This window comes from Antechinus flavipes, chromosome 4 (assembly GCF_016432865.1).
Source record: "Antechinus flavipes isolate AdamAnt ecotype Samford, QLD, Australia chromosome 4, AdamAnt_v2, whole genome shotgun sequence".
In the NCBI taxonomy this organism is placed as follows: Eukaryota; Metazoa; Chordata; class Mammalia; order Dasyuromorphia; family Dasyuridae; genus Antechinus; species Antechinus flavipes.
Window position 1 is genome coordinate 164,626,369 of NC_067401.1, and position 16,630 is coordinate 164,642,998.

At 39.0% G+C, this 16,630-nt stretch overlaps 1 protein-coding gene across 2 annotated transcripts in view; it reads right to left on the reverse strand.

The window, feature by feature from the left end:
- Nucleotides 1-416: 416 nt before the first annotated feature.
- The window catches only part of LOC127560639 (mitochondrial dicarboxylate carrier-like), a 31,854-nt gene continuing 15,640 nt past the window's right edge, over nt 417-16,630 (reverse strand). Inside the window, exons 3-12 of one of the 2 annotated variants that reach the window (XM_051995375.1) lie at nt 15,498-15,617; nt 14,892-15,006; nt 14,643-14,691; nt 14,429-14,470; nt 13,199-13,242; nt 12,287-12,357; nt 11,597-11,689; nt 8,768-8,842; nt 8,440-8,496; nt 417-1,273 (exon numbers count right to left, since the gene is read on the reverse strand). In XM_051995375.1, the coding sequence (XP_051851335.1) occupies nt 1,157-1,273; nt 8,440-8,496; nt 8,768-8,842; nt 11,597-11,689; nt 12,287-12,357; nt 13,199-13,242; nt 14,429-14,470; nt 14,643-14,691; nt 14,892-15,006; nt 15,498-15,617 (783 nt within the window). In that variant the 3' untranslated portion in view covers nt 417-1,156. The remainder of the gene's footprint in view (nt 1,274-8,439; nt 8,497-8,767; nt 8,843-11,596; nt 11,690-12,286; nt 12,358-13,198; nt 13,243-14,428; nt 14,471-14,642; nt 14,692-14,891; nt 15,007-15,497; nt 15,618-16,630) is intronic. The other variant, XM_051995376.1, reaches the window with a different exon arrangement.

The window sequence follows — 16,630 nt, forward strand, 5'->3', positions numbered from 1 at the left end:
GTTTTCTTTATTATATTCAAATCCATGAATTAATGGAACAGTTACTGGTGTGATGAACTTGTCCTTAAAGGGAAAGGGGGTGAAATCATTAAGTTCTAGCAAGTTCATTGATGAAAGGCATATGCTATTAGATCAAATTAATTTGTATAAGCTAATTGGCAAGTAGGGTCATACTATATGTTTCTTGGAAAACACTGACTTAAAAGACCCAGAAAGTACTGAAGAACTTAGGCTCTTTTTTATGCCCATTTGCCTCCTGTCTGGGCAGGAGAGTATCATACCAGAAGTCCACTTTACCTTCACACCAAGAAGAAATGCCAGAGACAATTTAGGCAGAAAGTACAGCCTTAAAAGAGTATGCCATTGTCCAATCTGCTTTAGGACACAATCCAACAATAACAAACACATACAAGGACTTGGAGAAAAATATATTTAATGGTAGAATATACAGAATGAAAGTGGTTCAAATGTCATAGGTGAGTATTTAAAATTCAAACAATTCTGAGTTTTGCATTCCCCCTTCTCCATCTATCTCTGCCCCTACCCATTACCCAAATATGTTCACACTTTTTGCCTCCAGATCAAAGGCAGCTCTGAATATGCTGTAACTGTGATGAGACCAATCATGGCAGCCAAGATTCAATTTTCACAACCTCTGAGGGCAGCAGAAACTCAAGCTGAAGATGGGGTGGAGTGGGGGAGAAAAAAGGCATTAAGAAGGGCAAGTTAAGAGCACCCTCTACCAAGTCCCCAGGGCAGACCATATTTTTGAGAACCAACTTATCTCTATTATTGACTCTGGACTACCAGAAATCAATCAACCTTTTTACATCAGAATATGATATTGTTCTCTGGTCTATATCACAGGCACCCTAGGTTACACGGAACTTTGGCTTACAAAGGCTCACGTGAGTAGATAAGTAGGTTGAGGAGGGAGAGAAGGGGAGAAGGATCAACAGACACCACAGATTCCCCTAAAAGACTGTAATAGTGTCCTTGTATACCAATGGAGTGCATAAGCCAAGAACATGGGAAATCATGCAGGTCAATGACCTTCTTTACATCCTGAAATGGCAACGTCAGAAGTATCCAAGGACCCCCTTGGTCTTTTCGATGGAATTTTTGCCACACTTGGGTCCAAAAGCTCTGCTGAACCTCAATCTTGACCCAAATCACTTTTCACTGGAATGCCAAAGTTTAATCGAAGTTGCTCCAAGAAGACAAAGGTTAAAACGGTATGTGGTATCAGGCGAATAGCAGCAGGGAACATTCCCTGAAATGAAAAGGGCAAAAGATGAGGTGGAAACTGGAGTGGCTGTTCAGGTATGTGATAGAATCCTTGATAATAATCTAGGGGACCCAGACCCTTCAAGGGCACAAAACACAAATGCAATGAGGCGACTATGACCTACCTGTAGAATTATATAAAACACAAAAATTTTCAGTCTGGTACTTAAAATCCTTGCATGACAGTTTCCACCTGCCTTTCTAATCTATTGCATATTCCTACCTTTGAACACTTCCTGCAGGTGAAACTAGCTGGCTAGTCAATCTCCCACCTCTGTAATAAGTCATCTTTCATGGCCAGAATTTACTTGCATCTTAGAATTCCTGTTTGTTTTGGTTAGGCATTTTTCAATCTTGTGTTGACTCCTTTTGGGGGCATTCTCTTGGCAAAGATATTGGAGTGATTTGCCATTTTCTTTTCCAGTTCATTTTACAGATGAGGAAACTGAGGCAAATAGGGTGAAGTCACACAGCTGAGAATTCCTAGACTCCTTCAAAGCACAGCTTAGTTGTCAGAGTCTAATCTAGGTCTCACTCCTTTCTTCACTTTCTTCCATTTGATTCCCTGCCTCCCCCCTTCTTGAAATCACTTATTATATGTTGTATTACTTCTAGTAGAATGTAAACTTTCCAGCCAGGAGGGTTTTTTCCTTTGCATTCCTAGCTCCTTGTGGAAGTCTTTGTAGACTTTTAATAAGTATTGAATTCAAAATAGGATTACAATTAGATTACAAACAACAATTGGCAGTGGATTGCCTGAAGCATATAAAGGTCCCTTAGTTAGAAAGTACCAGGGGGAAGAATCTGAACTAAACTTTCACCCAAGTAGTGGGCCTCTAACTTGCCTGTTGCAAGTGTACCCCACTCAGACCTGCAGATTGGCTCCTCCAAAGGGTAGTGATGTTTATAGTTTCAAGATACTATATGTACATATGGTACTAAAATGAGTCCTATGGGTGAGCTCATTTTTAAGGGAGCCACAACAGACTTCTGCATAAATACATTTAGTTTAAAGCAAAGTCATTTACTAAGGGGGCATAGTATAGTTGTAATACCAGAGAAACTGAGGCAGACAGATTGGTTTTAAACTTCAATGTGGAGAGTTTAGGCTAGCTGACCTGAATGGGATTCTTGTCCAAAGCATTCTGCCCAGATAAACAAGAGGCAAGGAACTCACATAGGGTTTTAGCTAACTAGTGGTTAATAGAGGAAACAAAAGCAGATAAGGGGGGATTAAAATCACTGAGAGGATGGACAAGCCATAATTCCAGGAAAGGATCATAATTTAATCCTGACAGGATAGGGGTCAAGATAAGGTAGTCGTGGATAGGAGACAAGGCAATGCTCAAAAGGAGGGGGAATTATCCTAGCAAGATTGAAATAGAGCATCTAGAGTTTATGACACAATGGTATGTAAAACTTAATTTCTAGTCCTAATGGCAAGGAAAGGGGTGGCTGTGATTCCAACATATCCTGTGCCCAACATAGTAAGAACAGATTCCCCCCTCCCTTCAAACCTGAGGTACATTCTCCTACTCATGCAGTAGGAAAAATGAACATAAACTTTTGAGTACACGTGTTGGTGAGGTATACACACAAGAGAACACACACGAGCAGGGAAACTCATGGCTCTGGTCCTGTTGTATTCCAACATGCTTTTCTCCCCATTGAGACCAGTATCTTTTCTGGGTGAATTCCCCATCTCTGCTCCTCCCTGCAGCTCGATTCTCAACAGCTAGGGGAATAACTTAAATGCAGCCTTAAATGCTGCTCTCTACATCTGTTATTTGTCTAGAGAGTGCTCCCTGCTATTGTGGTGCCTCATGGATCAGACTCTTTATTATAAAGAGCTATGGCAAATGGACTTGCGATAAGGAGAGGACATGTCCTCTGCTAGAGGACAAGGGCTTAAGGGTCCACAGAACTGCTGTTTTGAAGTTCCCATCACGAAACTCTTGTGTTGCACTCATTCTAGGCTGGCCTTTTAGGGACCACCCATAGCATGGTTAATCATATCTCAATGACCAGTTGCCCTTCTAATTCTACCAGACCTTTTTCATACCTCATAAAGGGATAAAAGTCATTGCACTTAGTTTAACAATTTATTATATGATCTTTCTTTTCTATAATTACACCCTGGACTACAGGCTTAGTCAGCTGTCAACTTCTACCTACCCAAACACAAGTAAAAAAAAATCCAACAAAAAACTGAAGAAGGCAAATAAAGACTTGATCAGCTCTTAGTTTCTCCCTCATGACCTTGTTCCACCATTTATCTCTTCCCTCCATTATCTCTTGGGAGTACAAACATACAAAGGAAAAAAACCTTCCCTTAAATATGCTTAACTCTTGGCTATAGTCCTTTCATGATAACCTTCCCCCCAAATTGATTTATATTCATGACTTCCATTTCTTTGTTCCTTTTTCAGTCTTTTAAAGTCCTAGAGTTTGGCTTCTATTCCTATCCATCCATTGAAACGGAATTCTTGAAAGTCACCAGTGGCTAATTGCCAAAATAAGGAATTTTTTCCTCCTTGTCTTTTTCTGTAGTTTATCACACCTTCTCTTTTTCTTAAAAATCTGCCCTCTTGACCACCATGCTCCATGAGAATCACAGCGACTGCTTCTACCTGTTTCCTTTATTCTTTATTGGCTCCACTTTATCCTTCACTCCCCTAAATGTGGACCCTCCCTAATGTTCAATTCTTGGACTTTCTTCTCCCTAGGAATTCTGTTCCTCAGAGAACACATCCATTCTCACAGTTTCAGCCAGTATTTTTATCAGATGGCCCCCTAATTTTTATCTCCCATCCCTGACCTCTCAAGTTCTAGTCCAACATTTTCAGTTGTCCACTAGATATTTCCAATTGGACATCCAGTTGATACCTTAACTAACTTAGATAGATATCTAAAGTCAAACATCACCTTCAAAACAATTGTTCTCCCTATTTCGGTCAGTTTATGTCATCTTTATTTCTCTATAGTCAGTCACCTGATCATGTTAATTCTTTACATACAATGGTACCTTAGCACTCATCTGCTTTGAAACTCACCAATCTCATTGATGCATTTCTATTAGAAAAAAATGCTTCAGCACCTGAAGACACTGGGCCCTTGTGGCACTTGGTGGTTGTCTTGGGTGAGCACAAGGACTTGAGATTGATAGCCTTACTGCTAGTGCCTTCACCTGTGGCTCCTTATCAGTGAGGTGCATCAGGCTGGATGGAGCTCAAGATGCTAAGGGTGTGCATGCTGGCAGGCAGGCAGAAGGGCAGTTCCTGTAGGAAGATGTGGCTGCAGCAAGTAGTCTCTCAGCTCCCCAAACAATAATTAGTACTAGGAGAAGCAGCAGTGGCCATGCAAGCAACAATAGCAAGGAGCTCAGGCTAAGGCATGGTAACTTCATTTTATAGACGAAGAATTGAGGCCTCCTGTGGTTAAGTGATTTGCTCAAAATCACACAAGTAGTAAGTTACCAAGGTAAGATTCAACCTCAAGTTTTTAAAATCTCATATCCAGAGTTTTTAAATGTATAATAATGATTGACATTAATATAGGACACTTTACAAATGTTATCTTATTTGATAAACTGACTTGTAAGATAAAAGCTATTTATCCTCCTTTTACAGATGATGAAACAAAGGCTCAAAGAGATAAAGTTATTTGACAGCATCTCATAGCTAATGTGTCTAAAGCAGAATTTTAACCTAGGCTGACCCATCTCCAAGTATTCCATCCACCATGACTTCTATTCATCTCTTTATGTCACTATCTAGTCTGCTTCTAATAGGTCCCATCCTAATACCTCTAATCCACTTAAGATTCTTTTGTCACATCCATCTACTTGAAGCATTGTTTTACAAATTTGTTTCTCAATATGATAAAGTCTTTCAGTAGCTTCCCACTGCCTACAGGATAAATTCCAATCTCTTTATTCTTATATTTAAACAAAGCCTGCTATAAACTGGGCCTGAGTTTCTTTTCCAATCTTATCCCTCTTCTCTATAATGTGTCACTCCAGTCAAATTGGTCTGCTCACTGTATCCTAAATATTTTCTATGCATATATACCTCTTCAAATTTGCTCATGCTATCTACTTCCTCTGGAATAATAATAATAATAATAGTTATTGAACAGCTGGGTGGTACAATGGATAGAGTACCAATCCTGAAGTTAGGAAAACTCTTCCTTCATTCAAATCTGGACTTAGACACTTACTAGCTTATGTCTCTGGGCAAATTAATTAAACCTGTTTGCCTCAGTTTCTTCATCTGTAAAATGAGCTAGAGAAGGAAATGGCCAACCATTCCAGTATCTATGCTTGGAAAACTCCCTAAGAAGGATCATAAAGAGAGTTATTATTATAGCTAGTATTTCTATAACACCTTAAGGTTTGCAAAGCATTCTACTAATATTATTTCACTTAATCCTAATGACAACCATCAGAGCTGGGTTCTATTAACACCCCCATTTTAAAAGGTAGGAAATGATTAATGCTTGTCTGAACTCAAATTTGAACTCAGGTCCTCCTGACTCCAGGTTAGTGCTCTAGTCACTGGAATGCCCATGGGCAATGGAATGCCCATTATTTCTGCCAATCTAAATGTCATATAGTGTGGGGCAGTGAATAAAGGGCTATCCTAGGACCCAGAAGGCCCTGGGTTCAGCCTTTCACACAGAACAGTTTCGTGAGGGTGGGAAACTCACTAAGGCTTTGCATTAGAGATGAGTTGCTAATCTGCAGGAGTAGCAAAATTTTCACACTGAGAGTTGCCTATACCTATAAAGTTATGGATATGTCCCCAAACCCCAAGGGCAAGAGCAGGTAATGGCTTGGTAGATAGAACAGCAGGCCTGGAGTCAGGAAGCTTCACCTCCCTGAATTCAAATCCAGCCTCAGACACTCATCAGCTGTGTGACCCGGGACCAGTCACTTACTCTGTTTGCCTCATTTGTAAAATAAGCTGGAAAAGGAAAAGAACCACTCAGGTATATTTGCCAGAAAAACCTCAAATGGGGTTTACAGAAAGTCACACATGAATGAAAAATGATCGAACAACAATGTGCAAACCAGTGTGCCAAGTGTTAGAGCTATAAAGAACAAAATTGCCAGTTCCTGCTCTTAAGGAATTTTCATTCTCCCTAGGTGGCGGTTGAGTTACATACAACACATATTCAAAATAATTAAGAGTGTCCCAAAAGTCTTAGTGGCATTTTAAATGTTTTTTTTTTTTGGGGGGGAATGGTTTAAGGCATTTAAAACTGCCCTAAGGTACAAGGTAATTTGGGGTATGTGAGACCATTGTTAAGGGTTGTTAAGGGATTCCCTGAACTTGTCTTTTTGAGTTGCTACATTTTGCAGAAACACTGGTTCCAGAGCTGCAAGAGGCCCTGAATGTGTCAAGGATGAAGCTCCTCCTGAGGTAAAATCATTTGTTGTTGCACTCCAAACTGGACCCCCTGTGTGACCTTGGGAGGCAAGACAGGTGCCAAACAGTCTGTACCAGGATGGGGTAAAGCGTGTGTAGCTGGAGTCCTTTGCAGATAAGAAGACCCTGGATCTCTAAGTTCCCAAAGGAAAAGAATGAGGCTTTTGCCATCCGGTTGCTTCTCCCCATGAGGAATGTTCTTGTCTTTTTTCCTTCCTTTGCCCTTCTCATGTAACAGTCCTTCTTGGTATTCCCTCCCCTTTGTCCTGCTATTATAAAAATGTAAAATTTTGTAAAGACTGGGAACTCTAAGAACATATATGTTCATTTCTCTTGTAATAATCCTGGTTTTTACACAATCTCATGAAGTTGTGATTGTTGATTGATGATTGATCACACAAAACAAACAAACAAACCAGGTTTTAATTTGTGAGATGGGTGGGTATAATCATCCCTGGCACTGAGGATAATTGGCTATTCATTCATTCAATTTTTAAAACAAAGGTTTTTTTTTGATAGTTTGTTTTTTTATATCATCTAAAGTCTACTTGTTAATTTAAATTCTTCTTAGTGACAAACTTTGATTCAATAAACATTTATTAAATACTATGTACTGGGAACAAAAAGACAAAGCACAAAAATTATCTCTGTCTTCTTCCTAAAGTCTATTTGGGGCTAAAAAGATAGTATAACCATAACAGACAAGTGTGGATTAAATGTTTACTAAAAAACATTTTAAGTTTTTGAGAGTTTGTATGAAACTGGTAGATTCTTAAAATTTCTTTGTTAAACTATTTTTAAAATATGATTTATAAATTCTTCTTTGACTTTTTCTCAGGGTAAAGTCCCTTTCTTAAAATCCTACCAATGACAAGTCCTTAAGACTCTTAAAAGAATAGGTATAGGCATTGTTGGTGGAATTGTGAACACATCCAGCCATTCTGGAGAGCAATTTGGAACTATGCTCAAAAAGTTATCAAACTGTGCATACCCTTTGATCCAGCAGTGTTTCTACTGGGCTTATACCCCAAAGAGATACTAAAGAAAGGAAAGGGACCTGTATGTGCCAAAATGTTTGTGGCAGCCCTGTTTGTAGTGGCTAGAAGCTGGAAAATGAAAGGATGTCCATCAATTGGAGAATGGTTGAGTAAATTGTGGTATATGAATGTTATGGAATATTATTGTTCTGTAAGGAATGACCAGCAGGATGAATACAGAGAGGACTGGCGAGACTTACATGAACTGATGCTAAGTGAAATGAGCAGAACCAGGAAATCATTATATACCTCAACAATGATACTGTTTGAGGATATATTCTGATGGAAGTGGATCTCTTCGATAAAGAGAGCTAATTCAGTTTCAATTGATTAAGGATGGACAGAAGCAGCTACACCCAAAGAAAGAACACTGGGAAATGAATATAAACTGCTTGCATTTTTGTTTTTCTTCCCGGGTTATTTCTACCTTCTGAATTCAATTCTCCCCGTGCAACAAGAAAACTGTAGAGTTCTGCACACATATATTGTATCTAGGATATACTGTAACCTATTCAACATGTAAAGGACTGCTTGCCATCTAGGGGAGGGGGTGGAGGAAGGGAGGGGAAAAATCGGAACAGAAGTGAATGCAAGGGATAATGCTGTAAAAAAAAAAAATATTACCCTGGCATGGGTTCTATCAATAAAAAGTTATTTAAAAAAAAAAAAAGAATAGGTATAGGTACCTTGTAAAAAGCCAAAGGTCCCAATTTGGCTGTCTCTGATGCACAATGAATGATACCCTAGAAGAAACAACAAACACAATTTCCCAAAGATAGTACATTCAACAGTCTAGTTCTACGTGCAGCTCTCTCTCCTCAACTTTATGATTTTAGACAAAGTCAGGCAAGTTGGCACTTTTATTTGAAGAGAAAGCTTTTGCACTGTCTGAATTTTAAAAAATTAAAGTTATCCCCTATAGGTCAAAAATAGCCTATACTAATTTTTAAAATTCTTAATAGTTATGACATTTCAGAGGAAAGATCTTTAAGATAAATAGTTCTATATACTCACATCATAATCCTGTGCATTCATCATTCGAGTCTTGAGCACATCCAAGGGCTGACAGAGGAATGTGGCACATAAACCCTAGGGAGAGGGAGAACTTTGATATTACAGGGGATAAAAGATCTCTTGCCTTCATTCACTGGTTATTTCTTCTTTGACTATTCTAGGTATTTTTCTCATGTAAATCTCTCAGTGCTTTGGCAAACTAAGTATCATCTTCAAGGTGCATTGAGAACCAACTGGTCACTCAGTGGATGGATATGATTTACCACACTGTCCACCATACCTCCTATTTCAGAAACCATGACATCATGGTTATCACCCTAATCTACCAATTGTTGACTTTCAGATTCTTCAATAAAAGCCACAGAAGAAAATGCTTCTGTCCAAGAGCAGGCTTTATCCTCAAAAATTTGTGTGCCCTTCCCAACCATGGCATCAAGACAAACTTGGTTTTGAGAGAATTTTTTTGGGGAGTGAGGGGGAACTATTGCTGATTTGATCTAGCTCTGCATCCTTAGTTTCTTCTCTTTATTCAAGGCATATGGGAGTGAGCATTTGAAAGGATGAATGGGCTGGTGGTCAACCAAATAATACAGTTGTATTGGACACCAAAAATGACTATACATATCAAAACATCCAGTCAGATGTTTTGACTGGATTTGGTGCTGTTAATTATAGGAGTTAAGATTACAAGAGAAATTGACAACCTATCATGCATGAGGAAAGAATAAAGAAATCTTGACCTTGTGTGATAAAGGAGCAAAGGCTTACTTATAGCTAGAAGTCCTAACTGGAGTTCAGTGGGTATTATCAGACAATCTAAATTTGCATAGATAATAAATCTATGATTTAAGGATGAATTTATCACTGATGTGAACGCTAAACAAGCTCATTCTGTCTCTCTAGTCAGGGAATCCTATAAAAAACCCATTCTATTCCTATTATCAATCATAATTGTTATCATTCCTAATTGCACACAAAATGAAGTCAGTTTTCCCAGACTTGTCAGCATATTAAAAATAATCTGAACCACCTCATTACATATCTAATAATTTGAATTTGTCCTCAACTAGGCTCCTCCTCCCTAACTCCCCCACACTTCTCCCCCTACTCCTCAGACCTACCCTTGTTCCCCCTCTCCTCTGAGACTTTAAAGGTCTCTTAATAGGAAGTATGGTACTTAATCATCTATGATTCTACCTTGCTTAGTCACATTTGGTTAAGCCCATGAGGTATTTCACATAATGGCAAATTTTTGTAACCTGTGATAAACATCTGACATGATTGTTTCATATCAAATTGAACAATTATGCTGTCCCACCAAATTATTTGGTATTCTCTTATTACATCATTTCATCATGTCAATGGACATAAAGAAACTTTTCAAATACAAGTAAGAAGCACATCAAACTTATTCAAGACTACATTAAAGTCTCAGGAAGGAAAACTCAGGAAAAATATTAGCCACAAGAAAAAACAGTAGTTGTCTTAAAAAAAAAAAAAAAAAACATAGAAAGGAAACACTGAAGAAGAGAGGGGGAAGAGGTATGGAGAGAGACAGACAGAGCCAGAGAGAGAGGGAAGGAGAGATATGGCTCAAACTCAGAATTCTAGTAACTAGCTTGCTATTGATTAACAGAAATCCATTTCTATGCTGTTTTATCAGAACAAATGCAGAGGAGCCAAAGTTCAAAGTAGAAAAAAGCTCAATTGAATAAAATTAAGCATGTATTCATCATACATCAGATTTAAGCTACTTCATCAAATAAACTACATTATGTTCCTTTCTACAGCGACATTAAGCTATGGCTACTGCACTTGGACGCAGTTTGAAGAATGTCCAGCAAAGGGCACTGGGGATGGGTCAGGCTCTTTCCCCAGCCTTCAGTACTAACTTTATCTTCATCTGAATACAAATAAAATTAGGACCTTAGGAGTAAGATGAGCTTCAATACCCCAGTCCCCACAAAATACCAGTGGATATTTTGGAGCTACAAATTCATAATCAGAATGAAATATAAGAAATTTCCTAATCTTGAGATATTTGTTTGGGAATACAAACTTTAAAACAAGATCTAACCCAGTACACCAAAAATAAAAACAAAGAAAAAAATATTGTCAGCATTCCACTGGCTTTTGTTGGCTTACTGGTTAAATATGGAGATTCAGTATAGGTGATTCAAGCTTCCTGGCAAGACTTTCTAATCATTCCACTAGACAGGAGAGACCCGCAAATTAAGGAGATGCACAGCACAGAAACAGGCAGAGATATCAGAGAACAGTGAAATGATATCTTGAGATGAGACAAGACAGCTCTGCAACATCTAAGGGGTGAACTACTAGGGGCATTAAGTGCCCTGGCCACGTGTACTCTATTATGTCCTTGGGTTTTTGGTCACTATCTTTTTACCCAAGTTCCCTGGTCACATGCATTCTTTGCAATGTGAGCTTTTCTCTATATATCTCATATGTGCATGAGAGAGAAGTATGAAATCTTCCTTTGCCACTTTTATTTGCCATGGTATTAATGAAGTACCTTTTGCTCTGAACTTTACCATCTGGCAGATAGATAAAAATATACATGTTGGGGGGGAGGGGTTGTGGGCAAATATTTTGAATGAGTGTTGACCCAACAGTATCTTGAAATAGGGAAAACTTTTCTGTGGATCTTAATGAGAGAGGAAGTACCAGTGAAACCACATTGATATTTTGAAGAGATTTCCCCAAGATGTATTAAAAGCATTCTGAGAAAGCATATGACACATATGCATTCCAGTACACAAAGTCATATAATTTCATGAAAATCCCTTGAAACGTCTAAAAAGAACCTACAGCAATGAAACTGGCCATAACATGGGTGCTGAGACTGTCTGAGGAAATTTGCCAGGTGAGCACCAATTGCTTGATCTCATCATAGAAGGATGCCTGCAGAAGGAGATTAAGTTGTGTCAGCGACTTTAAAGCTCAAGCTGAATTTTATGCCTGTTCCTCTCTATCATCTCTGTCCATCAGAGACTCTGCACAGAAGCTTAGTATGAATTCAACAATAATTGTATACTATGGCATAATGGAGAGAAGTTTGGTCTTGTAACCAGAGAGTCAGGTTTAAATCCTAGTCCAGACATTTATTGGCTGTGTGGCTATGGACAATTGATTGACGTCTCCAAGACTCAGTTTCTTCATCTGTAAAAAAGATAATACTTGTATTTTCTCTCTTGCAAAGCTGTTGTGAGAAAAGCCCTTTATCAATCTTAAAGCATTTCATAAATGTTAAGGTAATTATTAATTATCTCATTTCAGCAAACCCCTTCCCCTAAGGCAGCAGTTCTAAACATTTTTCTTCAAATCTGTAACTGTAAAGTATATGAATAGGATTCAACAGTATTTTTAGAGTTTTAAAGGCGAGACTTACATTGAAATAGTCTGAGAGCCTTGAAAGCTTCATTTGTGGCCTCCTTCCAGACACTCTCACAGCCAATAGGTGCAAAGAACAGGAGATCTGAGAGAAGGAACATGGCCTACCTGTCCCACCGTCATCAAAGCCCCTCGACTTGATGCCAGAGTAGCCCCGGAGAATAATGTCGAAAACCCCTCTGAAGGAAAGAAGAGGGGCAGGGAGGCAGACAGAATGCCCCTGAGCAAGTTTGGGGCCCGTAGGACAACTACCTTACAGCCTCTAAGTTTGGGGTCAGTTCAAAAGGCCCCAAATCATGCCCTCAGTAGGTGAGGATGCAAGTGCTGGTCTACAAAGATGAAAAGCAACCTGGGGAACCTCCAGAATTCCTCAGAGAATCCTGAGCTTCCCTAAGCTCCCCCTTAGGTGCTGGGCATCAGAGGCACAAATAGGAAAATCATCCCTGTCCTCCAAGAGTTTACACTTCCCATTAAGGGAAGGACTGTGCTTACAGAAAGTAAATACAAGGCATAGGTTTAAAAAAAAAAAAAAAAAAAAGGTCACCATCCATAGACTACCCCCACAGCCTTTTCTGGTCCCCATCATCACTTGCTCTCTTCCCTTCCTCAGATGATGCCCCTCAGTAGAATTTAGGTCTCTTGAAAGCAGGAACTATTATCTCAGCTTTGTATACCTTAGAATGGTTCCCTACCTATTTTGCTTTGGGGATCTAGATTTATAAAGAAGCTGCCTAGGAATGCTGAACTTCAGAGTCTTAGGGAATTGCTTGTGGTCCTGAGAGTTTAAGTGACTTGTCCAAAGTCACAGAGCTAGTGTATATGTGGCTTCTCATCTAGAACATAAGAGGGGCTGTTAGATCTCATGAAAACTCTTTATTATGTGCCCCTTCTTTTCAGAGGCTTTATTTTGGTGGGCACTTTGGACACACTTTGTCCTACTAAATGTCATTCAAAAAATAATTACAGCAACAAAACAACAATAATGGAATTTCTATTTTTTTCCTTGTTAAGAGAACCTACCTTCCTGAATTATACGAGTGAATCCATTCAGCACATGGGAATAACTATAGGACAGAAAATATATAGATAAAATAGACGTATACACACATTCACACACACACACACACACACACACACACACACACACACACACACAAACTTATGTCTCCAGATTGGTTATTTAATTTGTACATCTCTTGGGTATTGTGGGGGAAGACTAAAGTAGAATTCAGGGATCATCTGTGAATTTCATTTATTCAGGCTATTTCTATTTCCTTATAAATCCAAATTACTCCTTTTCACATCCCTGCTCAAAACTAACACATTTCTTGGGCAACTGCTGCCATCTGGTAACAGTAAGACCTACTGCTATTTATTTCAGGGGAATTCTGCAACTTTTTGCATGGTTTATTGGATGTAGATTAGCAAATTCATTTTCAGCTTTCTTTAGATTCCCATTTTTTAGGCTTTTGTTTCCACTAAGTTTCTTCTTCTTTTTTTTAATTATAACTTTTTATTTACAAGTTATATGCATGGGTAATTTTACAGCATTGACAACTGCAAAACCTTTTGTTCCAACTTTTCCCCTCCTTCCCCCCATCCCTCCCCCAGATGACAGATTGACCAATACATGTTAAATATGTTAAAAGTATAAGTTAAATACAATATATGTATACATGTCCATATTTTGCTGTACAAAAAGAATTGGACTTTGAAATAGTGTACAATTAGCCTATGAAGGAAATAAAAAATGCAGACAGACAAAAATAGAGGGATTGGGAATTCTATGTAGTGGTTCTTAGTCATCTCCCAGAGTTCTTTCACTGGGTGTAGCTGGTTCAGTTCATTATTGCTCTATTGGAATTCCACTAAGTTTCTACATAATAATCATCAGAAGTTCCATTCTTTAGTTTATGAATTTCCCTGGGCATTTTATTTTACCACAGTGACTTGGAGCAGGTCTCAGTGTCCCTGGGGTTTTAATGACAGCTAGTGGAAGATAGCAAGGAAATATAATCCCATCATATATATTCAAGAAGAGTAGAACATGAATCTGCTAGTTCCCTCTCTACTCCTCAAAACAAAGCTAAGGAATAGCTCTGAGTTTCAAGGATCATTTAAAAGACCATTAGCTCTGTGTTAACTTCAATTGAACTTTAGACTTCAATTTGGATGAGATGATGTCTAACGTTCCTTCCAATTCAGAGTTTCTATAAATTATGAACTCATTCTCTCTCCTTTGTGACTTACTTTCTCCTCATGTGCACTGGCATCTTCACATCATTCTGCATCCTACTTCCAAATAAGATCCAACAATTAGAAGGGATGGTTACCCTTATAGGACACAGGGATGTGGGAAGTTCAGAGGAAAAGAGATGCTAAGAGGAAAATAGTGGAGAGAAATATGCCCCTAAGTAAGGGAGCAAGAGAAAAGGGAGGGAGAACAACATGGGAGGTAACTGACCTAACATTCACCACATCTGCTGGGGTCCCCACAAACCCTCCAATGAAACCTAAAATCAGAGGGAAAAGGACATAAGGTTTACAAGCCTGCTTCAAATTCCATGGAACTCCAGGACTGTTCACTCTCTCAGCTCCCACAGTTTCTTACTTCCAATATCCCTCTCAGGGGAAATGAACAATGCACTTAATGCTCTTTGGTTCTTGGGCCAGCCAGCTGCTCCCTATCAATCGCAAGCTCAGCTCCTCTTACCTCCCAGGGCTGCCAGATACACCTTCTGATAGAAGGGGAGGTGCCTTTTCTTGCCATGTATTATATGGTCCCGCAGTGAGTGATAGATGGCAAAGCGAGTCACAGAATATGTCAGCTGATAGAGAGACAGAAAGTTTCAAAAAGAAAGATGTCTCAGGCATCCAAGAGATATCTTAAGTAGCAATCCCTTGACGCTATTATCCTGGGATGAACAGGCAAGATTTAAAAGAAAACCAAAAACCAAAAACAACCCTCTGAGCTACAGAACTTGTTAACTTTTATTATGTGTAAAACCCTGACTTAGTTAAGGGATTCAGAGGCATTAAGGAACCTTCAAAGAGCTTATATTTTATTGGATGGTAAAAGGAAGTTCAGAGAGATCATTCAATCAGCAAACATTTGTTAAGCACCCACTATGAGCTATGAGATACTGGGGATAGAATGAGGAGTTGAGGATAACAGCCAAGTCTAAAAATGTCATCCTAGAATTAAGTCAAAACTCTGTGATAGTCACAATGTCAACTAGATAGATCACTTTCTGGATCCAGGAAAGGTGATATCTTGAATCAGAGGACAAAATAGTAGGGGTCCCCATCTGTCACCTACCTGTCTACATAGTGAAGCAGAGAGCCCACTGTAAAGTGCCATGAAGCCACTGACGCTAATCACTCTCACTGCCATGCCAGCAAAGCCAATATTTGCTTTGTGTTGAGTTTGAAGATGGACCTACATCAGGGAGACAAGTGGAGATGAACATGGAACTGCTGCATTGTGGGATAACTGACAATGTACAGAGAAGCCAGGGTTCTCAAATCTTGCCATATTAAAATTATCCCACTTACAATAAGAGAAACTGAGGCAGAAGTCTGAGCTAATGGTACTTGGTCCCTTCTAATGAGGCAGACCTCAGATCCTCACAATCTCTTCCTTTTAGGGCCCTATTCCTATAGGGCTAGATGTCCAGTCATTCCAAAACAACTATACCAAGTACAGAATAATTCCACTGAATAAGCAAAATAATGTCAGCAGGGTCACAAGTTGGGTGGAACAAAGAATATAGCCCTAACATGGACAAGCTTCTCCCTAATTTGATCAGAAGGAAATCATACAAGTTATTACAGTGTCCTAAGTGGTTGTAAGATGGTCATCTGCCTCCTATTGGACAAGTGATTGGTCTGGAGATACAAAAATATTTTGGGGGACTTTCCATGTATTATCATTTCTGCCAAGCTGAGCTTGATCAACATCATAAGTCAAATCAAGAGTGGAGGGCCTTAGTTAATTTCCTATGGTTAACTTAATGAACTTAGAATCTGCATCTTATAGTTCTGGGGCCTTATATATAGAACTTTGAAATGATTCTATCATTAATCAATTGATTAATACTGATTGAAACAGAGAAGGGGTCCAAAATACATTATTTGTCTCACTGCATTGAAAATCCTTCATAACAGACCCAGAAAAAGGGATGTATACCTTAGATCTGAGAACCAGCCCAACTATATTCAGAGGCATATCATCAGCATGGCTGGGATTAGAGGGTGGGTATGGGCAAACTGTCCATAGGAACTTTGGAATACTGCCCCTCCCCTTCTCCCCCCCTCCCATCCTACCCAGGATGGTAGAGGAAGTACTCAAACTGTGAAAAAAAAATCACAATATTTTTAGATTTGGACAGCAACTAACTAGGTCAGGTAAGAGAATATGGATCTCCTGATAGAGATGTCTTACTGCTTATT